This window comes from Astatotilapia calliptera, chromosome 7 (genome assembly GCF_900246225.1).
Source record: "Astatotilapia calliptera chromosome 7, fAstCal1.2, whole genome shotgun sequence".
NCBI classification, from domain to species: Eukaryota; Metazoa; Chordata; class Actinopteri; order Cichliformes; family Cichlidae; genus Astatotilapia; species Astatotilapia calliptera.
In genome coordinates, this window is record NC_039308.1 from 53,398,359 (window position 1) to 53,421,330 (window position 22,972).

At 40.6% G+C, this 22,972-nt stretch overlaps 2 protein-coding genes across 7 annotated transcripts; both read right to left on the bottom strand.

The window, feature by feature from the left end:
• Window positions 1-120: 120 nt before the first annotated feature.
• On the bottom strand, window positions 121-1,959 carry LOC113026654 (P2Y purinoceptor 4-like). The gene is made up of 2 exons (XM_026175677.1): window positions 1,817-1,959; window positions 121-1,570 (listed from the first exon to the last, which is right to left on the bottom strand). The coding sequence occupies exons 1-2, from the start codon at window positions 1,889-1,891 to the stop codon at window positions 518-520; spliced, it is 1,128 nt and encodes a 375-aa protein (XP_026031462.1). The 5' UTR covers window positions 1,892-1,959; the 3' UTR covers window positions 121-517.
• Window positions 1,960-2,050: 91 nt separating this feature from the next.
• Window positions 2,051-22,209, bottom strand: ano5a (anoctamin 5a). Of its 6 annotated transcripts, none has more exons than XM_026175595.1 (22): window positions 21,870-22,209; window positions 19,275-19,342; window positions 18,613-18,750; window positions 18,278-18,319; window positions 15,094-15,201; window positions 13,200-13,268; window positions 11,798-12,082; window positions 11,494-11,613; window positions 11,247-11,362; window positions 10,588-10,722; window positions 10,379-10,484; window positions 10,187-10,247; window positions 9,429-9,580; window positions 8,632-8,706; window positions 7,841-8,069; window positions 7,547-7,722; window positions 7,334-7,431; window positions 5,781-5,911; window positions 5,318-5,523; window positions 5,034-5,227; window positions 4,136-4,241; window positions 2,051-4,040 (listed from the first exon to the last, which is right to left on the bottom strand). In XM_026175595.1, the coding sequence occupies exons 1-22, from the start codon at window positions 21,937-21,939 to the stop codon at window positions 3,810-3,812; spliced, it is 2,916 nt and encodes a 971-aa protein (XP_026031380.1). In that variant the 5' UTR covers window positions 21,940-22,209; the 3' UTR covers window positions 2,051-3,809. The 6 variants fall into 6 exon arrangements, with proteins under 6 accessions (XP_026031380.1, XP_026031379.1, XP_026031381.1 ...); XM_026175594.1 differs by lacking the exon at window positions 8,632-8,706 and adding an exon at window positions 9,060-9,140; XM_026175596.1 differs by lacking the exons at window positions 8,632-8,706; window positions 18,278-18,319; window positions 18,613-18,750 and adding an exon at window positions 9,060-9,140 and having other exon boundaries at window positions 21,870-22,207.
• Window positions 22,210-22,972: the final 763 nt, after the last annotated feature.

Here is a 22,972-nt window from a genome sequence, read left to right on the forward strand (position 1 = left end):
TAACAGCTACGGCTGTCAACTGCATAATCGTTCCCCACCCTTCCCTATTTTCTAATTCAGGAGAAGATAGTTTCAAGATGATTCCAGACAACTTATAAAAGGGCAAGCTCTCGAGCACTGGGCTGGTCTTCGTCGGCTTAAATCTGAGGCTGAGATAGTTTGTGAAAAACAAAACAAAACATGCTGAAAGCCTTGCTTTTGCTAAAATCCAACAAAGATATCAGCTCACTATTTGTATTTGAATTCATTTGTTTATTTAAAAGATTTGCTATTCACGCACGCAGAACCAGAAGAAAGTACAGCACGCAGTCAACCACGCAGAGGCAGTGTTGTGTAAGAAGCAGAGCAACCTTCACAGATAACAGACAAGATAAGGGAGACCAGAAACCATTGTTCTTTGCAGTGTATGTATCCGATATTGCCACTTAAGAAAGGGAGGGGAGGGGAGGGCTCACAGCGGTTTGTGATCTCTGACACATTTACACAAAAAAAGAAAAACATTTAATCAAATTCCTCATTAAGGTCTAGGTGCAGGCAGTGCGCGCACAGGTGCAACACTGGACACCTCCTGCCTTTTCCTAAGGTTCATCTGGGTCCCTTTAGATGTTGCCTGCATGCGTGGACAACGTGGAAACATGGCAGCAATCGTGCCGTAAAACTCATTCCTAAACTGGCGTCCTGTAAGGCAGCTGAACAAGGGGTTAACGCAGGTAATGAGGCCGCAAATACACATCTCCAGGACGAAGGCCGTGTCTGCGGGTCGCCAGGAGGCGGGGCTGTCGGGGTAGATCGCCCGTATCACGACGGCAGCGTTGCGGCTCAGGTGATAGGGCAGGTAAAACGACGAAAATATGACTAGCACTGCGCCCAGCAGCCGCATGAGCCGCAGTTTCTTGTTGAGGTGATCGGGGTGGAGAGGTCGACGGCGAAGCTCTCTGATGCTGCGCAGGCCGCAGTAGCAGATGGCGAGCAGCGGGAAGAGGAAGCCGATAATGGAGCATATGAGGGAATAAGGGAGGCTCTCCCCTGTTTCACGTAGCAGTACGTACAGGGTGCACACGGTGCGGTTGCTTCCGGGGCAAGTCTGGATCAGAGTCATCCGGGCAACAGGTATGCTTAGGAGCAGCGTGGCCGTCCACACGGCCGCGCACAGCAGACAGGCCTTCCGCCGATCGAGCAGCACTAGAGAGCGCAGTGGGTGTACGATGGCCAGGTATCGGTCCACACTGATGCAGGTGACGAAGAAGATGCTGAGGTAGAAGTAGTTGTGGTAAAACATCCTCACAGCAATGCAGAGCGGCAGCCCCTGGTTCCAGTACATGTGGTTCAGATGGTAATGGATGAGGAAAGGCAAGGCCAGGAGCCAGGAGGTGTCGGCTAAGGTCAGGTTGAAGAGGAACACCGTGCTGCGGGTCCATCGCTGCAGCCGCACGGTGAAAACCCACAGGGAGAGCAGGTTGAGGGGAAGCCCGAGGATAAGCACAGTCAGGAAGGAGGCGGGCATAATGTAGAGCTCGACCACAGTTAAACCATGATGGGTGTCCAGATCACAAAGGTCTTCCTCTGGAGTCTGGATGACCACAAGCACAGTGTCCAGCTCATTGGCATTTAAATACATCATCATCTAAACTATCAATCCGATTTGTTTACTGGGCTCATATACAGAATCTAGGCTACACTAGAAGTATTCATCCTCATCGAACAACATGATAGTCATATAAGCCCTAATCACAGAGCTGAAAAATATTTCAGTTGATTCACAGTTTCATCTTTAATTGATACACATTTAAAATCACATTGAGTCTTTACAACCTACCTGAACCGGACTGTTCCCCATGTCTTTGTTACTGTAGGATCTGCACAGTGCCAAGTGAAACAACCCTGCCAACATATTTTGGTGTAAAACACACCCACCAGTGTGAGCAAACACTGAATAGTTATCAGTGCTCTCTCTCCGGCCATCTGTTCTGTGAAAAGCAACTTTGATGTCCTCGGCACAAGAGCTGCTGGTCGGCAGCATCGGTCCAAACGTGTCAAACAAATGCTCAAGTTTAATTAGTACTTTCTTTATTTTTTTGGTACATTACACATTTTGGATATAGGACTGGTTTACAAAAATAACATAAGAAAATAGAAAAAACAAATTTAAACTATAAGGAAACAGTAAACTCCTTCACCTTTTTCTGTAAGCGTGGACATTTGACCTATTATAGCAAAACAAATGAAATACAGGAGGGAAGAAAGTGAGCATGAAAGATAAATAAAGGGGAATTACACACAAAAGGGAAAGTACTAGATGCATTAAGGCATTAACAGGCACTGGTTCAACTAGGAAGACATAATAAGTAAGGCAAAATGTAACAGTAAGGTGGTCACAGGTAAATACACCTCAAACAGAGTCTACAGCACAACCAGTCAGCTACTTAAATTCAAATACTTCAGAAACAGATATTTCTCATGTCTCTATATAACCACATAATGTGAAATGTCCTTCATATCATCTCTAATCTTCTTGTTAACATTTAAAAGAACATTGAACTCCTTACCTACAGCACGACTCCTGTTCCATTTAAAGGAACAGTTACTCGCACACACTTCAAAACACTGCTCATGAATCTGTAGTGTCATGACAAGAATTACATTTACATGTTTATATCTCGGTAGTCATGTTTCATTAAGTGCTTTGTGCAACAACAACAAAAAAACAACCAAAAAACAAAATGTGTGTCTTTCCTTCTCTACAAAGACACTGCTGAGGAAGCCAGAAGCACAAGAAGGCGGTGATGGCTGATGTGCTTTGTGTAATGGAGCAAACATAGTTCAGTAGGTGAGGCCCGGCTTTCATTAGCTCTGTGTTGGTAAACATAGGCACATTAAAAAGGGATCTCTTCACTCCCATCTCCAAGAATGGGGCGGACTGTCAACATTCAACATGCACCAGCTGCTGCTTCTGTGGCTGAAAAACTGGCCACTGCAGGACAAAATCTGTCCATCGCCACAGCGGTAACAGCAGCACAGAGTTCCGTTCATTTAAAGAAAAAAAAACAAAGTAGCTACTTCACATGTCAGGTTTGGGCCTGCAGAAACTGTCGAGGCCAATGTGAGCATATAGCAAAAAATGTGCCTGGGCCTCCTAACTGCCAGTGGCGTGAAGAACAGGAAAGGTTTTGTTAAAGTTGTGCTGCGACCTTGATGCAGAGAAATAAACAATGCTCACAGTAAAAACAGAAACAAACAAACAATAGAGCTGAACGTGAATTTCTATTGTGTGGCTCTACAAAGCTGCACATACAGTAAAAAATATTCAAGAATAAGCAAACTCTGCCTTAAAACTACATTAGTTATCATTTGACTGACACACCAATGACAACATATGCTTTACACATTAAGGCATCGAATCTTTGGTTACTCATAGTGGCACTTAACAATAAATAGGCTTGTATTTAGAACATAAGAAAGCTCTCTGGTTGACACACAGTGTATAAGATTTTGTCTTTCCTTAAACCAAATTTGTGATCATCCTCAACACCACAATTAGAACACAGAGAGTGAGAAATCATAAATATGCGACAGACGTTTAAAGTCAAGTGTCTCAAACTTTCAGCATGCATGGAGACTTGGTCTTTCACCTGTGTGATCTTCTGCTATTGCTTGATTAGCAGAAGAGGGATGGCTGTGAGTAAAGAACAAGAGGTCTAGCACTTTAGCAAGTGTCATGGCATTGCAGCAAACTGGTGGTCAGTATCAGAAAACACAAGCAGGGAAATCTATGTCACTGTGTTCGACTGACTGACCAGCAGCTTGCTGGGCTAGAGGCACTCTGATAGCACCTCATGTTTGGATAAAGATGGGTAGATCATGGGTGTGCAGGTGCAGTCACTGTTGCTGTTCTGGCTGAGCTGGATCTTCAATTTCTCCACTTCATAGTTGTGGAGGTACTCCTGGACCAGGTAGCGCTCTCTCTTTACTCGAGCCCTCACGTCAGATGGAACATCAGGAATCATCCAGGCCACAAAGAACTTGACCATAAACACAACATGCTGCAGAGGAAGAGGACACAATCAGTGAAATAAGACCAGGTCAAGAAGAAGCTTAAAAATGTGAAGCTTAAAAGGTCATTAAGTGCTGGTGTTACCTCCATGATGATGATGAAAGCCAGCTTGGCAGCCAAAATATGCCAGAACTGCATGTTGTGTTCGTACCTCTTCTTATCGTCAGGAGGATAGCGGTAATCGCGATACCTGCAGAGCAGCAACACATCACGTATTTTGATTTCTTGCAGATTTTTAAACAAACTGTGATTCCCAATTCAAGATTATTTATTGTTATTCACAAAGGAGAATTGTCACACTAACCTCCAGCTTTATATTGTTATACTTTAACTCTCAAAAAAAAAAAAGAAGCTTTTTGTGCAGCACTTTAGTTCATTTACTGATTAAAACACATTGTTTTAGCTTCTTTACCTTAAAAACCACATTCTCTTTAGGCCAACTTTGATCTGACTGGCTGCCAGAGTGCTGCACTGTAGATGACCATATAAATGATATCTGCCGTCTATGAAATTACACAGAGTCAGGAGTAGAAAAAAACCTTTCCAAGCCTGGTGTTTAGAGCAGCATAACATCTGACTTTTTGCTCACAGGAGTTACTTGTATATAAACTCAACTCAATATTTGGCCATCTTAAATGTCACTAACGTTCATTATTGTCCCACCATATATCTATATATCTATCTATAGATATAGATAGATATAAGAAAAATAAGAAAAAAAGAAGAATTAAATAATATTATGGTACAAAGAAGCAGATCACATTATGCATTTTCAAGAATTAAAGGCCCTGCATACCAGCAGGTGTCTTGTATTACTGTCTAAATACAGTCAATACTAACATATCACAGGTATATTGGTAATATTTCTGCAATGTGACTCAACTTTAATTTTAGTAAAATAATTGTAATATTTGAATATATAGATTACACAAAAGACAATAAAGCCACAGTCCTGCTCTCTCCATCTCGTAATTACACACACCTGCATGTTGTGATACTGCTGTTGAACCAGGATGGATATTCCTCAGGCCTTTCTTCTTGGGAGAACTGAGAGATGTTAAACACTGACAGGCTGTTGTTTATGTAGCCTTTCATATTCAGCTCATCGTGTGTACGGTAGGCATACATGTACACTAGCCGTGGGATCATATCAGAGGTGAAGGCCACGATGAATGCCTATAACAAGCAAAGAAATTATGTTAGTCTGTTTAGTTAAATAAACATAATGTGTCTGCCAAAACATTTTGAAGTAAGACCAGCACTCACATTTGTGACTACAGAGAGTACGGCCATCCCACCAAGGATTTCCTCCCAGGCTCCTATGCTGTGGGCCTTGGCTGCTACAGGGCGTCTGAACTGCGTCGTGAGCTTCCAGGCATCCACTCTAACCTCAATGATGTTGTTGATAAGTGCCAGCAGGGGTGCCAAGGGAAAGGAGGCAACGAACAGTGTGATGAAACCAAACTGGATCACTGAGACACAGAGAGGAATGAAAATGGGAAGAGACACAAATGAAACAGCACCATCTGCAGGATGACGTGGATCACTCCAGTCCACCAATCAATCCATACATCCACCCTATTCTTTTACTGAAGGTGAATATATATTTTGTAGAGCTCAGCTTCTTGTTGAGGTCAATACTAACACATCACTGGTATAATAGTAATATTTCTCAATAATCTGTCATTAGTAATGTGTGTAATAGTCTGACTGTGTACTGGATCTTTACCCATTTCCAGGTATTCATAGAAGAGGCCTAGTTGCCCAAAGCCCTGCAGGTCGTAGTCCTGCTCCCAGCGGCTGTACAGACTCTCCGGGTGACTTCGTGCCTTCCTGCTGCCCCACCAGTTCATCAGCCACCTATGCGACACAAGGGGGCGATAGAGTGCTATTAGGAAAAAGTAATCCCTTTCACACAGCCAAATTGGAGGTTGTATTGAACCACAAACAATGGTGGTGAGGAGAGAACTATATTTCTCGAAGTTTCATACAGATATGATTACACTGCAAGGAGCTGAGGTTGTAAATACGTTTTAATATCCTGAGCTCACTTTGGACTCTAAAATAACATTTAAGCATCATAGTAAAAACTTGTCCAGCATTATAAAATGTAACCTACAGAATTTCAAGCAAATCAGACCACTCTTATGCTGACAACACCCAGATTTATCTTCGGCTCAATAGAAACACCTCCACTCTCATGGAATCTTTATTCAAATGCCTTGACGAAGTTGGATAACAAACTTACATTTGAGAAACAAATTAATTCAGTTGTTCAGAGGTCCTTTTTTAAACTAAGGCTCTTATCCAAGGCGAGATCATTTTTATCCTTTAAAAACCTGGAACGAGCAATCCATGTAGTCCTCCACTGGACTGCTGTAATTCGCTATACGTTGGTGTCGTTCAGTCCAGTCTGGCATGGCTCCAATTCTGCAGCCCGCCTTTTGACCCGTATGAACAGACCCCAACATATTACCCCGGTGCTTGCCTCTCTTCACTGGCTTACGGTGCGTTTTAGAATTAAATTTAAAATCTTACTTTTGACTTATAAAGTGCTAAATGGCCAAGCACCAGACTATTTGTCTGACCTTTTGCAGATTTATACACCCTCTACAGCCCTTCGATCAAGTGGTCATTTGCTCCTTACCTTACACAAGTCTAGAATGGTTCATAGAGGGGGATCAGGCATTTGCAGTTGTGGTGCTGAAAATGTGGAACGATCTAACCCTCCACATTAGAAAGCCCCCAACTGTTACTCTTTTTAAATCCCATCTTAAACATATTTTTTCTCGCTGGCTTTCTATCCTGTATAAGAGTTACCAATTTTTTATTCGAATTTTCTTACCTGTTTGATGATGTTAATGTTATTGTTTAATTATTACTTTTTACAGCACTTTGGTCAACTGTCTGTTGTTATTAAATGTGCTTTATAAATAAGTGAAATAAAAATAAATAGTAATGTAAAAATGTTTTTCTCTTTATTTGAATCATGTAATTAGTAACAATCTTTTTTAGGTTAAAATCACAGCACAGTTCACACATCAAATTCTGGACCAGCTCTTGAGTACTATTTAGTGGATTTATGTTGACATTACTTTGTGTACTTTGTTGAGCCAAATTGCAAACTGGTTAGGTAAGATAAAGATTAAAAAAAGTTCTTATTTGGAGAGATCACTCTAAGCATCGAGGCTACATTTACAGTGGCCCCACCACCGCAGATTACAAGGCATTTATTGTGGATGCCGATGAACTGCGTACTTGCATGTATTTGTTTGTACTTACGGAACGAGAGCTTCTTGGATGTTGCCCCACACCTGTTTACCAGTCATCACTATCACCAGCTGGGTGGTCAGCTCAATCAGACAACCACCAGGTTCACACTGAGTGCCCACAGGTCGAGGTAGAAAAGAGATGGAAAAGAGCAAACATTGACAAAAATTCAGGCCGAAGCTCAAAAACCAGTATGATTCTATATAACGTAGATATATCTAGTACCTCTTCATTCCTCAGTTTGCTGCTTCCAAACATATAGGTATAATTTCCAGGATAGCCAACAAACTTTCCCTTAAAGAAGGCCACGTAGAAGCAGGAAGAGTAATAGTTGACAAACTGGAAGAGGAACATCTTCACTGTCAGTTTGTTCTCATACTCCACGTGGGTCTTTGGAATTTCTATAAAACAGTAAACATTTGTTTTTAATACACTTCCACATTTTATCAGTCGAAAACTTTGATGATGTGAACTGACGTGTGGACATATAGACACAGAAAACCTGCTGTGGCCCCTCACCCATGTCAGTGATCTTAATAGCCACTCTCTCATACAAGAGGTTGAGGATCATGATGATAACAAAGTTGATGCAAGAGGCAGTGACAGAAGTGGCCAGCTGTGGGGTGACGTAGGGGGCAACCACGTCCAGGTTGGTGGCGGTATTGTTCTTCATGATGCTAGCAAAGGATGCGTATACCGCCAAGCGGTATGCTATGACCCCAATGATGCAGGCAATGATCAATGAGATCTTCAGGACAGAGAAAACATGAAAGCAAAATGAAAGACAACTACAACATGGCACAGGAAAATCAAAAGACAGAACTGGAGTGAGAACACCAAACGAATCATGCAGACATCTTTGCAAAGAGCGAGAGCTCGTTTTTCCACAAAGCGGGACATGTTAGTATTAAATGTCAAACTTGAAGTGTGCACACATGCCTCTTGGAAAAAGTCAGGCCATATTCTTCTCATTAGCTCAGTGACATATTACAGGGCTTTACAAACAAAAATACAACAGTAATGAGGTTTGGACCAGTATGTATAAACTTTCAATGGCTCACAGTTCAAACATTCATATAATTTTGCCAGTATTCGTAAAATCAGACCATGCACAAGTACCAAGCACAAACAAAGTGAAACTGTAACAGCCTGAGCTCCCAACTTGTCTTTAGGGCTCATTTTATACATACTAGCCTTGGTAATAATGATGATTATAATGAACAGTTTCTTAGTAAGGACAAATGACATCAGGTTGATGCACAGATGGAAAGATGGAAACAGATAAATTGTACCAAAGATACTATGCTCACCCACAACAGGACGGTAGCTCCAGACAGGCATATGCGTGCACACTTGCTTGTTATGGGTAAGTAAGGCTCCATTTCCTAAATTATAAGCAAGCAAAGCACGGACACAGAAGTCAGTCACCCTTTGTTATATCCTGAAAAGGAGCTCTAAAAGGCCACGTTCCTTGAATTACCTGAACCCTCACTAGTGAAGCAGAGCTAGTAATTGTAATTGTATTAGCCTGAGTCCAATTCTTTCATTGAGTGATTTTCTGCTCTTAAAAACCTCCAACAGAATAATCCACCAGCAGACAATCAGTAAATGTGGTGGAGAAGGAAACCCGTGCCTCCGAGTCTTTCCAGAAATATCTGTTATCTACAAACTACATCACAACAAAGCCTTCTCCTCATCAAGCTGGCATTTCACGTTGAGTACCCCTCCCCCCCCTTACCCAGAGGATCACGCTGGCCCAGCACAGAAACAATTTTCCCATTACATCTGTAGCAGTCCTTTCAAGAACCCACTCTGATTCCTAAAGACGAGCAGGATGTGGTCATGGCAAATTATAGAACTCTCGTAAATTCTGTGTCACAGCCGCTAATAATTTAGCTAAATAACTATGTTCTCAAAGAGTTTTGATTTAAGCCATGAAAGCACCTCATAAATGAGTGCAACCAGTTTATAAACAATTAATACAAGGGGGTTTGAAATGTGTCATCAAGTCCTACCATTCAGGACACTTAGCCTGGCAAAACCTTGTGTGGCTTTATATCACAACAGGATTATACAGGATATTAGTGTTTCATGAGCACACAAACACCTGAGTGATGCGGTTCAGCTTGCGGTTGGTGCACTTGGTCTCATACTCTGGCCGAAGCTGCAGCTGTTGTTGCTCCTCCTCAAAGTCAACCAGATCCCACTCGTACTCCAGACGCGCCTGCCGCCTCTTCCAGAACTCCAGAAACAGCGTCACTGCAGAGACGTACCAACGTCACACAAACTTATTTCAAATTAATTTAATCAACTAAGAATATTGCCTGGCTTACAAAGGCATTTTGTTTAAAGTTTTGCTTACTGCTTTGACAACTCATTACATGTGGTGTAAAACTGCTCATTTTAGACCTAAAAATTCTGACTAAAAGTTTTTTGACACGTCCTTTAAATTCAGAAAAGTTAGCAGCTAGCAGCTATTTTCATTCATGAAGCCAGGGCAGTGAGCAATAAACAAGTCCAGACATTGACAAGTGGCATGTAACAGGAGACAAGTTCTTCCTCACTGAAAATACCCCACATGGTTTTAGCTGCTTGCCCAGGTAGAGCACACAGAAGGCAGGACATGATGGCATGCATGAACTCACTGTGAAGTCTCTGGACAGTTACCTGCTTTATTCTCACGTGAGCACAGCTGCACATCACCCAGCTTTGTGTTCTCACATACAACTACACTAGCTAAAAAGTTTAGGGCTGCAGTCCAAGCATGTAAATTATTTAACAGTTATTCTGAACGACTGATAATCCCACTAGGTGGAGCACTGGACTTAAAAATGCTAAAAGCAGAGAAGCGACACATTTACTCACCCCAAATCCCCATGAATATGGCAAAAAACACAGTTGCCACATTGTCAAATAGGTGTGATTGCTGAAAGAGAACATGTTGAAGAAAAAGTGAGGTAACTGAGAACTGATTTGATGACATTAAGCTGCATTCGCTCTTTAAATGTCACATATTGTGGGTAGAGATGAATCATGATAAGTACAACAATTACTCACCCACGAGGAGTTGCATGTTATGTTGAGTCTCCAGTAGGTACACTTTTGGTCGCAAAGGGGACACATGACAATATTGCCTCCGATTTCCTCACTACATATTTCTTTACTGTAGAGGAAACAAAGGATATTTTAAATGAAAGAGATGATTATATTATTAACATAAAAAAAACTAATGATGTAATTGAATCTGTCTGATGATAAAAACTCACCTCCATTCATTGTCATCGTATGTCAGGAATCCATAAACGAAACAAATTGTCCCAACTACAGCAGCGAAGAACAGCATCTCAGTGTAGAAACCCAGCCACGCAAAATAAATACCTATCTTTTCTCCATAATATTTCCTGTTGAAAGTTGAAAAACAGTAATTATTGCATTCATTCTGATGTCAGATTGGATAATGAGTATTTCTGCTTAGTGTGTATCCAAAGAAAACACCGTTTTTGAAAAAAACTCATTGAACAAATGATAAAACAAATGAGGTTAATCTGTAGAAAAAAATTGAAAACGTACTGAAAGATAAGAAATATTTAAGAAGGGTTTGGAGACCCTTTTAACTTTGTAAACAACCAATCAAACAGAAAGCTGGTCTCATTTTATCCTCATGCTTATTTTAACCCATGTAGTGTTTCATGTTTCTGTGCAGCTTTTATGGATTTTGAATGAACAAAGTTCCCAACGCCTGCACTCTTTTTAAAAAGAAACAAGAGTTGTTTGGCTGTGCATTAAATTATCAATAATAGGCACATTTTTTGCTTGCTTCCTTTTTGTTTGTGTATTCCCTTCTTTACTGTAAATTAATTTTTTGAACATATTAAACCAGATATTTTAAGAAAGCAAAGACAAGTACTTTGTGTTGAGGGCTTACCTCACAAGATTGAGGGGCTGCTCCTTGAAGAAACAAAAGAATTTGGCCCAGTATTTGTAGAGACTGAATCTTTCACTTTCGCAGTTGGGATCCTTTGACTTTGTCCAGTACCTTGACTGAAGACACACAGAAGACACAGATCACTGTCATTCATTGTATGAATAGATGTTACTATTCAAAAACAATAGGCGTATATTCCACTAAAAAATGATTAAGAAATGTCTAAACTGGAGTAGAAAAAACTCACATCATGCAGAGGAAAGGCAGCAGTGTAGGTCCCATTGTTGAGCAACCTCTTGATTCCCTTCTTGTCTCTATCCCCACATTCATCCTTAAAGTATGGACAGCGTGCCAGGATATAGTAGACCTGTTCATGAAGACAGAAACAAAATAAATTGGTCTTATAAAACATAACCTTCTATGCTGGAAGGTTAGTTACTTAAATAACTCTGTTGGAAAAATGTTATTGTTGCATTTTTGAACCTAATTCAGTTCTGAATGCCAGAGTATTTTTAGAACTTCAAGGTGACAAACAAGATAAGCGTGCTTACGATCCTGTTGCGAGTAGAAGGAGGGAAGAACGTCTCTTTGTCTTCGATAAGGAAGAAGTCAGACTTGCTCTTGTTGAATGGAGCTGTGAAATAGTCTGGCTCAGGGTTCATGATGTGCCCCGGCAGACGGAAAGGCGTCGACAGCCAGTTCATGGGGATCTCGCTGTTGTCTGGGATATCGTTGACCTTGAAAGGAACCTTGATTTTCAGCACGTCTGCGTATGTGGCCAGTACTTCCCACGGAGCATGGATCTTGACAAAATAAGTCTTTCCATCCTCTGACTCCTGATAATAATGACAGTAAGTAATATTAGCACTGTGTTTGTGGTGTATAGAAATGTATATTACAGTATAATGAGTGTAAAAAAAATAAAATAAAATAAAAAGGACATCGCTGAAAAGTGACAGGTTTTATATCTATAGCTCTTAGTTTGTTCACTAAATAGCATTAAGGTCTTATGACATATTGTGAGTGATCAAAAAGCAAAACAATCTGGGAATCTGCTCAAAAAAAAAAACAACTTTTGTTGTAGATATCATCTTTTCGTCTAAATGGTTTTCAGTGCAAGTGTGTGTTTTTAGATCACTCCGTACAAGTCCCCTCAAACTTATCCCTTTAAAGTCATTCTGCCTCTTTTGTAGCGTGTGAACTTGATTCTCATTTTCAAAAAGTGGATGAGATTACAGTGAACCAAATGTGGGGAGCAGCCGACATTTTAAGTGAAAAAACTCAGCGTGAACTTAGCACACACTGGTACACACCACACTTCAGGTGGTTTCCCTGAATGCTGTCCCTGATAGTATGTCCATAATCGCACTCTCTGGACAAACTCAAGGTTCAAAGCCCCCTGAAAGATGAGCAAATACCTGATCCTACTTTTCACTTAATATGCTGCTTTCAAGCTTGTAAGCTTTGGACATCTTGATTGAAAACAGCTGGTTATAGACAGAGACCCAGCTCTCACAGTTTATAACCGTCTACAATAAATTTGGGTGTATTTGATGCACAAGTTTATGTCTGTCCTCTGTGCATGTTTATCGTAGCCTGCACAGTGCAGTTGGTCATAATGGGACTTCCAGTGAGCCATGCTGGACGGAGTTTGGACAGGACAAAGAGATGATCTTGAACAGGAAATGGCCATATTTACATCAGGTGAAGTTATTGATTTTCATGGACGCGTGGACAGAGCTTTTTGATCACACTGTGAACAACACACAATTGGATTGTGTTTATCAGCACATTCGCCGTATAAGCAAAAGATCCCTGGAAGAATCCCTGGAGCAGACACAAATCCCCTTTGGGTTGTGCAAGGTGTACACACTCTGACAACTCATTAATGCGGAGCTACCCACTGTGGTGACCCCTTGTGAATAAGAGCGCAGGCGAAAGTAGGTAGCTTACAGTTTTATCTTCTGTCTCCAGCTCCAGGCCGACTTTCTGTAAGTTGGATTCATACACCCTCCTCCTTTCCTAAAGCAGTAGAAGAAGAAAACGGCAATACACATGGACAAAATATTACCACAAAGACAGTGTAGGGAATATTTGCATACTATTAGAAGTAATGATAAAATATGTCCTCATCTAGATAACAAGTGAAATAACAAAAGCCGAATAATTTAAGTATGTTGAGCCAAAAGCAAAATATAAGCAGAAAATAATACATTATAAAATAATAATGAGAGAAAGCGGCTCATATGTGCAACATTAAGAGGAAAATCATGGAAACATGGTAAGTAAAAAAGACACAGGTGCTACAAAACAGCTACAAAAGTGATATATAAACCATGGTGGACAAGGAAGTATCAGTTACCAGAAAGAACAGGTAGTGAAAATAAGCTAACAGTAACATGACAAAAGCTTTCACGGTATATGACACTTAGTTATTTTCTACGAGAGGATTTCTGATACATTAAACCTATCTGAATCACTGCAGAAAAAACTGACAAAAATTGAATAAATAAATCCGCCTTGTTAGAACTGAATTTTAGAGTCACGTTTAACAATGCATGCAGATAACACACAGGAACTGGCCTCCGGTTTACCCTTCCTCATACAGTGGAAAAAATTAGTGGTTTCCTGACCAGGCAGGAGGGTTAACTGTTGACTCACCGACTGAGGCCGTAAGCAAAACTGGGAGTCAGCTGTGGAGTGTTGACACTCACATGTAAAGCTAGCAGCTCAGTGTGAAACAATGAAAGCCTTTCAGCACTCAACAGGTGACAAAGCAGAGTTATTATATCTTTGAATTTTTAATTTCTTTTTATTTGTACATCATTAATTCAGTTTAGTTTCAGTTAGCCTGCACAGTGGGCCTGCTCTTTTCAATTTAGTTTTTAGTGCAGGAAATGTTTTAATATTTATGAATTTCAGTGTTAGCTTTGGTTTTACATTAAAAACATTATTGTATTTGACAGATGCAAGATATATGAAAAAGTGTTAAAAAAATAAATGTGACATCCCAGTCTCAATAACCCTATGAAGCAACACTGCCTCAGACTAGTTATGCTGACAAATTTCAACCACACGGACTAAAAAAATACATGTAAAGATATTTCCTGCATATTTTTTTTTTGTTAAGATGTTTTGCAGGTAAATATTTATTTTGATTTCAGTTTTAGTTAACTATAATAATCCTGGAGACAAAACCAATTAAATTAAATACAGTTTTATTTACACCAAAATACAACAAAAGTTGCCTCAAAGCACTTTATATTGTAAGAAGTAGGAAGGAAGTGGGAAGGAAGAACTCCCTTTTAACAGGAAGAAACCTCCAGCAGAACCTGGGTCAGAGAGAGGCTGCCATTTAACTGGACTGGCTATCGGTGAGGGAAGAGAGACAGGCCACAGACAAAAACCACAAAATAAATAAATAAAACAGGCCACTAACCATATGGACTTACTTTAAAAACAAATTATTTTTATACAAAAAAAAAAAAAAAGACTTGAGAATGGATTTACATGTCAAAGTCACCTTATTAGAAAATACCTTGACAGGATTATTAACAGCTGACAGCAAAAGTCTTCCTAGCTTTGTCTGTTTTGTGGTATTTATGGTATGCTGTGGAGTCACAGGAACCCACAGGATATCCTGTATGAGCCACCTCCGACTGTTAAAATCTAACAGTGGAAATAACGTCAACATTTAAACTGCGCTAAGATATATTGAGTGCAATTGTATGGGGCTCTTTTCAGTTGTACATACAACTGTAACAGCATTATATACGCAAAACATGAAAAAAATAAGTTAGTCCAGTTAGTGATAACTGAAAAAAAAATGTGATTGAAAATGTCTTACCTGTTTCCTTTGATCATCTTTATCGTCAATATAGGACAGAACAAAATCGATCCTGCGCACTCCATCACGGAAGAACACGGAGTCCTTACTGTATTTTTGCTTGTCAATCTAGAACGAGACAACACAAAGGAGGTGAGATTTTAAACACACATAAATAGACAGGGACTGATATTTTGCAGTCACCACAGCAGACCAGAAAGTCAAGCTTTGCATCTAGTAGCTAATGCAAAAAATGCAAAATACTGATAATTATCACTCAAAACACAAACAACATGCCAAATGGAGGGTAGCTTCTTTGATGTTTATTGTTTGTTGTCTGTTTTTAAGTCATACTGAACAAGACGATAAACCTGTTATATCATAGGGCGAAACTAAAACAGATATCGAAGATCAAAACTAGCCATACTGACTTAAGGCTCCAACATTGCTGCAATTTAATAATCTGTTTTTCTGTAATCAGCACTGACCTCCAAAGAAATTCCAAGTACGTGTATCAGCCCCACAGTGGCAGTTGCTTAGCAAGCTACAAAAACTGGACCGCAAAGGAGTGCTTAAGGAGAGGACCCATGACTGGTTGCTGCTTCAGCTGTTCAGAAAGCTAAAAATAACTATGTATAGTGTGTTTCTCTCTGCCACATTACAGCAGCAGTAGGACTACAGGCAATACACAGAACCATTAAGCAAAATAAAAACTGTAATATCCATTTCAGGCACATATTTGGCTAGTGTCTTTGCCCCGTGCCATCACGGCAACACTCTGGAGGAAGGGAGGAAAGGAAGTGCACTTTACCTTCATGGTCCACTCCCTTTACCGTTACGATGCAGCAGCAAACAGGCCAGCTGCCTGATAGAGCTAAACTGCTTTACTCCTGGGAGTAGAGTCCAGGCCAGCAAGCACTGCCTTTCTCACCCTCACTCCACTGATCCCCATCCAAACGGGAGCTAACCAGTCCACTCACCTCCCAGGACAATCCCTCACTTCTTGCTCAGTCATCCATAAAAGAAGAGGAGGGATACTGGGAGAGAAACACAGCACAGTCCTAGAGATGACATCAGCAGAGGGGTAGCATAGCTGCCGCCAGCTAGCTAATCTAATCAGAGCACAGCATCAGGAAAGGGGGGAGGTAATGTGACTGAACTGTATATCTGTCCCTCAAATTACATCATCTCAAGTTTTCTTGGTGCAAAAGTCAAACAGTTACATGAAGAAATCTTTTCTACAAAGGGTGATAAGGGGGAGATAAAGAAAACCAAAACTGGTAGCTACTGTGTAGCCTTGGGTCAACAGCCTCAGACAACTTGCACAATTCAGCTACAAAAATATACTTTAAATGCTTCAGCTCCACAGCTGTATCTACCACCCTGTCTGGCCACTGAACTACGTGTTCAACGTGTACAGCTTGTCGTTTCCAACACCGTCACAGTCTCTTATTCCAAATTATGCATACGTTCAAACTGCTGGTCTACACTGCCTCCCAGCCTGGACTGGAACGTGCTGACCAATGCAGGGTGGTACTTTCTGTAACTGGGATGTTGCTACAGAAACTCTCTAATTTACAGTAATTACAGATCAGCCATATGGAATCGGCGCATCAGCTGGGACGTGCCCCTGCTCAGAGCCACAGACTTCTATACATTTATGAACTAACCCCTAACTACTGGGCGTATCGACGTGTCCCTTTTATCTTAATGGTGAAGGGTAAATGTAGAATATGGTGTAACACAAGAAGTCTTCCAATTTCAGGGGGTAGAAAAGTAAGTGGAAATTTTCAACTTACTTTCAAGGTACTATTTTTTTTGTGGAGGGATAATTTTAACCATGAATTCTTATTTTCAGGTCACTTAATTAGTTTGGAATACACAGGAGTTGCTGAACACACTTTAGTTGATATTGAAACGTAATTGTGTTATTTTTACTTTTTATTTCTTTATTAAGTTATTTGAAACATTAAGAGGAAGTAGGAGACCAGCAGAGAATGTTACTCCTATGCTGTCCAAACCAAAGTATGTTTTAGGTTATGGTGTATATCAACTTCAGTGATGACTCATCTGACAAAGAACACGCCCCCGTCTATCCTCAGTCTGTGTTTTTAATCCACCTTCTCTAATGCACTTTGATTTTAGTACCACTCAATCTAACATCCAGGCGGTGTATTAGCTATATTGTTTAAAGTACTTTAGTGGTGACTGCTGTATCACTGCAATGGCTTCTCTGCTTGCAATAAAGCATCGCAATCTGCATGTTTGTTCTGAAACGTGCACTTTTGTGCAGAGCTAGATGTCCAGCTGGATCTCCAGATTTGCAGAAAATTACATCTGGTTTAGCGGCATAATACAAGTATGCACATAAACCAAACCTCTTGAAGAGTTACATGTAGTTTAAACCGTGTTGTCTGCAGTGAAACAAGATTTCTATCCCTGTAATGACTACAGAGCCAGTTTATACATGTGCTGCCTTTAAAACTCCTTGATGTGACCTTATGCTCAGCTAAGTTGTAGTCCTAGAATGTAATGTTCTTTTTTACCCTGCAGATTGGCTGCTCTGAATAAAAGGTCACACTTTTCATTAACATGGGTTGCACAGTGTTTAAACAAGGCCATATTGAAGAGGATTCAAAGGCAGAAGCCTTCATTACAGTATATGGTTAGCCACACCACAGTGCAGTCCTGTCATGAGCAAAGGGTAGGGCCATGATTACAGCATATACAGTTCTGTACCACACACACACACACACACACACACACACACACACACACACACAAAAGAGTTAGGCAGGTGGAAATCTGCATGTGCAGCTTCTATTATGCTGTGGCACATGGTTGGGTTGTTGCTCTCTTAGTGAGGCCAACAATAATCACAGGTGAGAACAAAGCAAGAGAAAAGGCCTTTTTCACCTTTAATGAACTCTCACGATACATCAACACGCACAACAGCATGTTTCCATTTCTCGCAGCAGGCAAAACAAAACATGCCTTCAAAAAGCCAACATCAGCTCTCTACCAAGAAATGCTTATTGATTTCTCCGATGTCCAGGTTTAATAGCCTGAATGTCCAATACTGCTAGAGAAACTCGACCATGAGCATACACTCTGAGCAGCAGGTAGGAGATAATGGGTGGCTGGTAGTCACACATATAGCGTACATTTCTGCATCATAACACAAGCTTGTTTTACCATGCCATACCCTGGAACGAAACTTCAGGAATAGGGCCCGTTTTCTCGAAAACTGTGGAGGAACCGAGTGCACAGTGAGAGAAAGCCTGACAAAACGATTCAAAACAAAATTCAACAGCATACCGCTAAAACAGAAGCGGCACCCTTTTAGAGGGGAACAGGCACTTCACGCTTACATTACATCTACATACATTTACAGATTATGTCCAAAAACACTTCATACATGAAGATTCAGGCACAATCACAGTCAGTTAGATGTTTGAGGCTCAGAGATATGAGACACGACAGAGACATGAACACACAGACACAAGCAACAGCGACCTGTGCCCCCGACTGGTGTCTTACCCCAGTTAAAGCATTGATTTGCTCTATGGTCTGAGGCGCAAACTGTGGACTGTCGCTGTGGTCAGAGGGAGCCAGCGAGGCCAGGCTGTTGTTGAGAGACTCACAGCTCTCTACACGCACATCGGGCGTTAAAGCAAACTTTAATTAGAGTATGAAAGAGGAGAATACATGAGTATTAGAGTTATACCTAACTCTCTTCTGCCATTTGTATGTTGTGAAACAACAGCATGAATGGACTGAAAAGATGGAAGTAAACTCAGTACAGTTATCTCTAGTATTATACACGCAAAATAAACTGCTTTGGTGGGTAGGTAAAAAAAAAAAGAAGTGGATAAAGAGCAGGAAGGAAATCTTGATTAATCTTTGTAATTATACACAATATGCTTCCTGCAACCACGATTATAGGCAGGGAGCTGAATGTGAAGCTTGGACCTTCTGCTCCATAAATCTGCCTGCAAAAGGCTTTTTTTCCATAACTTTAAATAGCAGGTACTGCAAAACAACTAAAGCACCTACAATCATAAAAATGCAAAAAATAAGGTACCAATAATAACAATAAAAAATCCTACTTAGAATTGTTGTGAAAAGACTGTCAGTGATGGAGTTCTTGCTTTGTAGAATTGTCTGTGTGACTGAGGGCATGCTGTGAGTTTGGTTTTTACCTCCGATCGTCCCTGCTCCGGTGAACCTGTGCTGGATGATGCATGATGGTGATAGCCATTTACATCATCTGCAAGACAAAAAGATAAAACACAAAATTAAAAACACAGTTAGCAGTTAAGAGACGGCTCTCTTACCAGTGTAAAAGAATAATAAGAATCAACAAAAAAAAGTTATCTCAGACAGCCAGGATAATGCAGAAACAACTGCCTGAATAATGACTTTGGCCCATGTTGTGGTCTATATGTTTACAGCATTTTGTGGTCTTGTGGGGCAAACAGGGTGACTTAACAGTGAACGACGCTACTGAGATGAATATGCACCCATTTCAGAAGTGACTGCAGGAAACATGCCCGAAACGTCTGGAAAGCCCCCCTACAAGTCTTTTTTTTTTTTTTTAAATGAACGTTGGCTACACAATAAAACTGAAACTGAGTTGTACTTTACCTACTGCTCACTGCTTGGCATGTAATTACAACTTTCCAGATCATTCTGAGAAAAGAGTTACATAAACAAATGGAAAGACAGATGAAAAAGCAAGACAAACATGGAGCCCTGCTTGCACCACTACAGCTAAAAAAATATAAAGCGAAAGGTCTCGGGCTCTGTGTCTGTGTTTTAAAATAGAAAATGTTCTAATTGATAGTTTCTCTCTCTCTCCGGTTATATTTAGTCTGGGTTCAGCACAGGAAGAGTGTCTACACAGACCGTTGTCTACATTATTAAACGCCAAGTTAACAAAGTAAAACTTGGTGGTGCAAAACTGAAATTACAAACATTTATTATAAAAGACACACTTCAAAAGTGAAATACAAACTCATTTCTCAGCTTCTGAACAACAGCTTTAAAGCCTTTCAGCTTCTCACAAAGAGAGAAGATAGCAAGTGACTTTCATTTGGATAGATTTCTTTTGCAACATATGACAACGCCTCTCAAACAGCTGAGGATATTCTTTGCACAGTTGGGCGCAAGAATGTGTGCAATATTAGCCAGTTCATTCATGCCAAGAGTCGTTTCCCACTAAATATCCTCTACAGTTGAGGCTTTGTTCAAGTGTGAGCAGCTGATCAGTGGAAATGCCACAAGGCTGCTTCCCTCCCTCTTTCTCGCTCTGTTAGCCGCACAACCATCAGAATCAGAATCAGAAACTTTATTGTCATTGTCATGAGAACAACGAAATTATGAGCCCATGAGCCATAAAGGCTCATGGGGTCAAAAACTGTATACGTTGATTATTTACACGAAAGCTACTTTGCAACACAGCGCATGCTGACAATAAATGGCAAATGAACTGCAACATCGGCGACAAATATGGTCAGGCAACAACTCCCGCCAAATCAATTTTACACCAAGCCCAAGTGTCACAACAAAAAGTCAAAACTGTAAACAACTTTCATTTGACTGATCTAGCTTCTTAGAACTGGTATAGCTGAACTCAGGTGGAGGCCATATTTTAAAGCTGTTTTTCTAGACTAAATGAACAGTTTTAGACTCAACTCAAACTGCTACATTTTGCCCATAGTGAAAGTAGATGAGTTTGTTTGGTTTCCTCACACGCACAGGAAACCAGTAGTCACCTGCCATGTTGCAGAGGGGTTGGTTTCAGATGCACACATACACCTACTTTACAAAACGTAGCTCACATCTTAAGGCAATGCTGCTACAAAGCAGTAACGCATGTTCGTGTGAAACCCACAATCATGAACAGCTCTGTGATTTTTACATACAAACTATAAAAGACACAATCTGTACTTCTATATTGTAATAACCAAGTCATCTGTGACTACTGTGAGATATGTTTTGCTTCTGTTACAACGTTATCTCAACAAACCATAAGCACACAACACCAAACTGACAGAGGATGGCCCTGTGGTTATCACTTTCATTTCAGACTGTTTGAATGACACACTTCATTTTAATATTGTTGATAAGGTTTTCTGCATTCAGGATGATTCACCTTTTAATCATCAACACACATTTTCTTTAAAATATATCCCTAAATGGCAAAAAATTTAAGTAAATAAAATCCGTGTCCGGCCACTGGTTTAAAATTTACATAGGCGGGGAACAGAGATGGATTTGGGGGTTGTTGCTGGTGGATAACGTGGTTGTCTGTAAGTGACACAGTATTTCCAGTAAGCAGGCCAGCTGCCAGAGCCCAGCTGCACATAAGTCACTGTGACTTCCATTAAGAGAAAGGCAGACTGTGAGCTGGCTGGAGCCTTAAAGGGGAAATAACCAGGGTGGAAACGCTTTACAACAGTGAAGCAACGGCTACATAATTAAGTTTTAATATACCCTCTGTATAACTGACGGTGAGAGAGCTAACCAAAGAACAATTGTATTTGTCAGCTGACTTAAAGGCTACTTAAAAATGCTGGAAAAACCCATTCTGGAAAGTTTCATTTATATTGTTAAAATATTAAAGGTCTCATATTATAGCTGTAGTTCAATTTTAGCAAGCTTGTGAAAGTCTGGCGTACAGACTTGAGAATACTTAGCTCACTCCAGTAACTTCTCGGCAGGCTGAAAATCTCTCAGCTACATTTTAAACGTTTTTTTACATGGCCGACCAGCGCTGGCTCTCAGCTACTTACCGCTGAAAGAGTCTGTCGGGCTCATCTCAATTAAGCTGTCTTCTCCCGTTTTCCCCGTTAATCTGTGCATCTTGAGACACTCGCGAAGCCAAGCCGTTCTAATCCGCTCTGGTCTGGACTAATATATTCCGAGCCAGGCGTGTTATGTCTCGCCCGAACCGCTCCGCTTCACAGTCGATACCCCTTCGGGAAGCCAAACGGCTGACTCACTCGCCAGGATGCCCTCCTTCACCCACTGACCGCTCACTGGCGCATCACCACAGCCTCAAGGGAGGCCCATGAGGGAAGTGCCTCCACGCTACTAGCCAATAGTCTTCGCCCGACGGTGAACAGACACTGCACCCAAGTGTCCACGTGCTATGTACACTGAACTAATTCAAGAAGATAGTCCAGGTGACAATATTACGCTTACCGTAGATAAAACACAAAAACAAAGAAACAAACTAATGGCTGTGAAGGTTCTCAGTCATCCAGGTCATCGTAGTCAAACTAATGGTAATTTAACACATTTACATTCAGTTTTTGTGTTAATAGCCTGAATCTTTCCATTGTTCTTGGTAGATAGTGTTAGATTGAATTGTATGTATTTGTTAAACGTATCTCTATGTATTTAACCTGAACTTTGCGCAATATGACCTTAACTGGTTTCTTTGTATTTTTCTAATAAAATCATTTGCACTTGTTTGTTTGTTCATGCTATTTCCCCCCAAACATGGGACCCATGTCAAAATTGCTAAAAGTTGTTGGTAAATTTAATTTTTCCAGGACTGAGCAGCAAAAGCGTATAACTCTGTGGAAGCACCTATTTTGACTGTATGGAAAAATAGTTACATAATATTATTAACCTGGTTGTTTTATTAGATATATTATGTAATTCAGTTCAGTTTTATTTATATAGTGCCAAGTCACACGGAGAGTTACCTACAGGCACTTTATGCTGCAAGGTAGATCAACAATCATCAATCATAGAAACCACTGTGATCAACCATTTTAGCGGCAATAGGAAGTAAAAAACTCCCATTTAAGGGGAAGAAACATCCAGCAAAATCAGGCTCAGGGAGGGGCAGCCAAATAAGGGAGGAGTCACCTGATCCAGCCCTAAC